This window comes from Mauremys reevesii, linkage group 4 (assembly GCF_016161935.1).
Source record: "Mauremys reevesii isolate NIE-2019 linkage group 4, ASM1616193v1, whole genome shotgun sequence".
Lineage (NCBI taxonomy): Eukaryota > Metazoa > Chordata > Testudines > Geoemydidae > Mauremys > Mauremys reevesii.
The window spans coordinates 75,355,792-75,360,673 of record NC_052626.1 but is presented as its reverse complement, the minus strand read 5'-3'; the positions used below and the strand labels follow the sequence as shown (position 1 = coordinate 75,360,673).

General features: G+C 49.4%; 1 protein-coding gene across 1 annotated transcript; it reads left to right on the top strand.

The window, feature by feature from the left end:
- The first annotated feature begins 2,109 nt into the window (after positions 1-2,109).
- Positions 2,110-3,443, top strand: C4H11orf96 (chromosome 4 C11orf96 homolog). Its single transcript, XM_039538795.1, has one exon. The coding sequence runs from the start codon at positions 2,454-2,456 to the stop codon at positions 2,817-2,819; it is 366 nt and encodes a 121-aa protein (XP_039394729.1). The 5' UTR covers positions 2,110-2,453; the 3' UTR covers positions 2,820-3,443.
- The last annotated feature ends 1,439 nt before the right edge of the window (positions 3,444-4,882 follow it).

Genomic DNA, 4,882 nt, shown 5'->3' with positions numbered 1-4,882 from the left:
GACATTTAAAATAGACTAATACTTTTGCCCTTGTATTGCACCTTCCATCTGAGCACAGCACTTTATGAGAATTAATGAAAGCAGCCTCATAATGCCCCTTTTACAAATTGGGAAACTGAGGCACAGAACGGTTTGGTCACGTGTCTTCTGTCACACAGTGAGTCAAAAGTGGCAGAGCTGAGAAATGTATCTGAGTCCTGACTCCCCACCTCCTGATTTAACTCCTAGACCGTGCTCTCTCTCCTACATAGTTCATTTGTTTTGTTGCTGAGAACTTTTTTTCCATTACCCTAGAGTGCTGAAGTTGACTTCCTCAGCTGAGTCACTCTGGAGCTTTGAGAGTGCATCCCGTATCTGACCTGAGCTCAGTCCCTGCTGCATGTGAGGGGGTGAGCAAAGGAGCAAGTTGCTGCTTGTCCAGACAGCCAGGAATCCTTGCCAATAACTAATGGGTATTACAATCCTGTTGCTGATGCCAATATTTTTTTCAGCCAGAGAAACAGCTATATAACACCCCCCCCCGCCAAATAAAAACCCATGAAGTGAAAGCCAAACAATTGACTATCAGCATAGTTGTTCTTCCAGCACTAAAAGCCTCCCTGACCTTGTATTCCAAGCCCGCTCCCCACATGCCAGTCAAGCCTCAATTACCAGGCATTTCAGGACAGGTAATATCAGCATCCAAAGAAAGGCTTAAGGCTACCTCTGCCAAGCTCTAATGCCCTCTCTTTCCTTCCCAGCAGCCCTGTGTTCTCTTCACACAGGAGTCAGAGAGACAGGATTCACAGAAGGATTGAGGTCATGTTTGCTATGAAGGACTAACACAAACTCTTCAAGCTGTGTGCTTCACAGGAAGGGAGTTATAGGTGGAATGTATGTGAAGAGAGGCCTGTTAGAACCTCTACTGCCCTTCTGCCTGAGCCCTAAGCTGGAGATTGTCTGCAACATAGAAGGAGAAAGGAAAGAGATGCCAGGAGCAGCTGAGCAGCCTCAGCCCCCAGGTCTGAAGTGGACAATAATAGGAAATGGACGTACGTGTAGTCTGTCTTCCCCACTCCCACTGTGAAACCTGAACTGGATGCAGGTACCAACTTGGGCAGTGCTTGCATGCTAGGTCAGCAGTTCTCAACTCAGGGTCTAGGGCCTCCTGGGGGGGCAGTGAGATTGTTTCAGGGGGGTCCACTAAGCAGGACCTGTGTTAAACTCACTGGGCCCAGGGCAGAAAGTCAAAGTTGCATCATGTGGTGCTGAAGCCTGGGACCATGAGCCCTGCCATCCAGGGCTAAAGCCAAAGCCTGAGCAACTTAGCTTCACAGGGCTCCCGTGGCCCTGCTTGCTTCCCCCTAATGCCAGCCCTGGCTTTTATATGCAGAAAACAGTCGCTGTGGCACAGGTGAACCCTGGAATTTTTATAGCATGTGGGGGGACTCTTAGGAAAAAAGGTTGAACTCCTGCACCAGCTTACAGGACATGGTAGGAAGGAGGAAACAGCCAGGGAGGTGTTTGGGGGATTTCTTCAAGTGGAAAGAAGCATGGCAGAAGTGGGTAATAGGGATCATTAGATACACAGTAACATGATCACAATCACTTCCTCCGCTCCCAAAATGTGGGGAGGCCGGGAGTGTGGCCCCTGGCTGAGAAGTTAGTGGGTGTTCAGCAGCTAGGGAAGGATGGTGGCAAATCCCCAGCTAGTGTGAATAGGGCACAGGGTAGCGGAGCCTGCTGCTTTCCCGCCCCGGGGATCTGCTCCCCCCGTCACGCTCAGTTAGGGCTGATGTTTCTAAGGGACAACAGCAGCTGGACAGGTGAGCGCTGAAATCCGCCCGGGGCGGGGAGCGCCTGGCACCCCGTCGCCAACCAGCCCCCCACGGGTGGGCTGCAAGCGGAGCGGCGCAGGCTGGGACCTTCCCCCTCAGCCTGCCCGGGCCGGGGCTGCAGCCGGAGAGCGGCGCGGCGCGGGAAAGCCCCGGGGCCTCCCCAGCACAGTCTCTCTGCAGCGCGGGGGCGGCGTTATTTTAGCACAAATGACTCGCCGACGTCAGGCGGAAGGGAAGCGGCCGGGCAGGCTTTAAATGGTAGTCGGTGTCATCTGCGCATGCTCCTGTGTGGGCCGAGGGGGCTATATAGCGCCGGGACGGCACCGGCACCGGCAGCTTTCGCTGAGCACAGGAGCCCGCCTCTGGCCGCAGCGCCCGCGCTCCGCTCCGCAGAGGGACCCGCTCCCGGCCGGGACAGCGAGCGAGACTCCGCCGCCAGGCCTGGGACGTGAGCTGGCTGTCGGGGAGCCCGGCCCGCCTTCGGCTGCGGACTGAGGGGACCGCACTGGGCTCTGGCTGCGCTCGGAGCCCGCGCCCGTCCCCGTGGTGCCTGGGACTGCGCGCTCGCCAGCGGCCGCCTGCTCCTCTCGCTCCTGCCCAGCTCACGTCTCGCCGAGCCGCAGCAGAGCGGCTAACATGATGGCAGCCAAGCAAGCCGAGCTCATGGGCATCTGCTCCAGCTACCAAGCGGTCATGCCTCATTTCGTGTGCCTCGCCGAGGAATACCCCCAGCCCATCCGCCCCGCCAAGATCCCCAAGGGCAAGCCGAGGAGACCGAGGCAGTCCCGCTTCAAGACCCAGCCGGTGACTTTCGATGAGATCCAGGAGGTGGAGGAGGAAGGGGTCTCCCCCATGGAGGAGGAGAAAGCCAAGAAATCCTTCCTGCAGTCCCTAGAGTGCCTGAGGAGGAGCACCCAGAACCTGAGCCTGCAGAGAGAGAAGCTCAGCAGCTGCAAGCTGCGGAACAGTTTGGACTCGAGTGACTCGGACTCTGCCCTGTGAAGGGACCTTTGGGGCTCCGTGATCACCCATCACAGCAGCTTTGCAAACACACTCGACAGAGAGAGAAGGGACTGTGCGTGCTTCGTAGTGAAGCCTGCAGCCGCGAGACATAAGCGCAAGAACTTTATAGTTATATTTTTCAAGGGAGACTATTTGTGGAGATCCTTGCTACCGAGAATTGCTTTCCAAATAACGGCCATTGGACACTCTTTTGTATTATAGGTTAGATCCTAACTGTTAGTCAGTATGGCAAGGGGGGACTTTGAAGGGACCATGATGAAGGCTTTATTTAAGAAGGGGGTGAAGTTCCTTTGAATTATCCTCCTGATAAAGAACCAGTCGGGAGTGGGATAGATTCCAAGAGCAATTTGCAAGTAAGGTCAGGATGTTTTCTAAGAAAGCACTTTTATGTTTGTTTCTATTCGGGTGTATGAAAGTTCTGATTTGAAAAAAAACTTTTCTATTTGTTAAAAGAAATCTGAGCTGTTTTGGATGCAGTGAGCTGCTGGACTTTATATTTATTTTTGCATTTAAATTGTTGACTGCATTAATTTAATATCTTTCTACCTGAATGTCTGTTATTATTTCCATAAAAGAAATAAAACTCAATATATTTGCATAGTGCATTTTGGAGAATATTTATTGGGAATAACTATATTCCTGTTTCTGCTTTCTTACCCTTTAGTGGATATATGGGCTTAAAATTGTTGACCGCTAACCCAAAAACAATATCCTTTTTGGAGGGGTGGGAGGTGTTGAGGGGGAAAGGACATTGTCAAAGGGGTATTTCACTTCATATCTTAAAGTATATACTATAAGAATTTAGCTAGATGACATCTTTTTTTTAAAAAAAAAGCTTAGCATAAAGCAAGTAATAAAACAAGAAATTAGATGATTGGTAAGGAAACTTGCTGACCCTTTTTTTTAAGTTAGCAAAACTGGGAAAGTCTAAATTATTCTTAGAATTATTATTATATCATTATTGAATGACTATTCTATGTTTTGATCAGACTTTCTGCCTTTGACAAGTAAATTGGTCAGTGCTACAGACATGCTAAGTGGGTTTTTTTGTTTTGTTTTTGAGAATTACGTATAATTATATATAATGCAGTTCCATTTAGTAGATCAAGAAGCTGCAGGGCACTCTGGACACACAGAATTTTCTCAGGTAGGAGAGTGAAAGATTTTGCTGAGGATGAAGATCAGCCAGGAATTAATCTGTGGGATTGTTGGGTTGTTTGTTTTAGAGTATGCAGGGTCTTTTTAGAATCTCTATCTGTTGCAGACACCACAGTATTTATGCTGGGAGCATTTACACAACCTCTGAAAAGGGAAAAGCAAACTCAAGGGTTGGGAATTATTTGCTTTCTTCTTCCACTTTCTTGAAGTGCTGTTAAGCTGATTGTTCATGCCCATATGAGCATCTCTCCCATCTCCTAGAGCCTGCTAGACAAGCCTCAGGCTGTTCAGACTTCCTAATTACTAGATATTATCGATACAGTTAAGGCTGCTGGAGGTCAGAGCCTATGACTATATAGTTTGCCCAATGAGGGTTTGATTTGAGGAGGCCTGGGGAGCGACTTTTTCATATGAGACCACAGTTCAGTTGTGGCATTGATCCTAAGTGAAATCAGATTTGGCTATGTTTCTAGGGAGCTGTGGAGAGAACATAAGACATATCACTGAACCATACCAGAATTTGGACATCTGCGGTGCTCAGGGCTGGATTAGTGTGAAGACAGAAATTGAGGTGGACAGGATGCAAGTCAGGATTGAGGTGCATTGCCACAGTGCAAAGGGGATTGGAGGAGTGAAATTGTGGGGTGTGCTGCTGGAAAGGATTAAAGTGCATCAAAAGAGCTGTCTTGGATGCCCAGCACTGAAATAGCAATGGGCGCTTTGGGTCAGCGTTGAGGGGCATCAGTGAAGCTGTGTGTGGAAGCTTGCAATTGGACTGCTCCCTTCTACTTTTGTAAGCACTAAAACAGCTGATTTTAAATTCATTCAGAATGTAGGAACCAACTGACCCTAGGACTAGTATAAAATCACATACACAACCTAAT

What these genes read in the sequence shown, in the direction of transcription:
- C4H11orf96 (XM_039538795.1), top strand. Translation starts at nt 2,454, where the DNA reads ATGATGGCAGCCAAGCAAGCCGAGCTCATGGGCATCTGCTCCAGCTAC.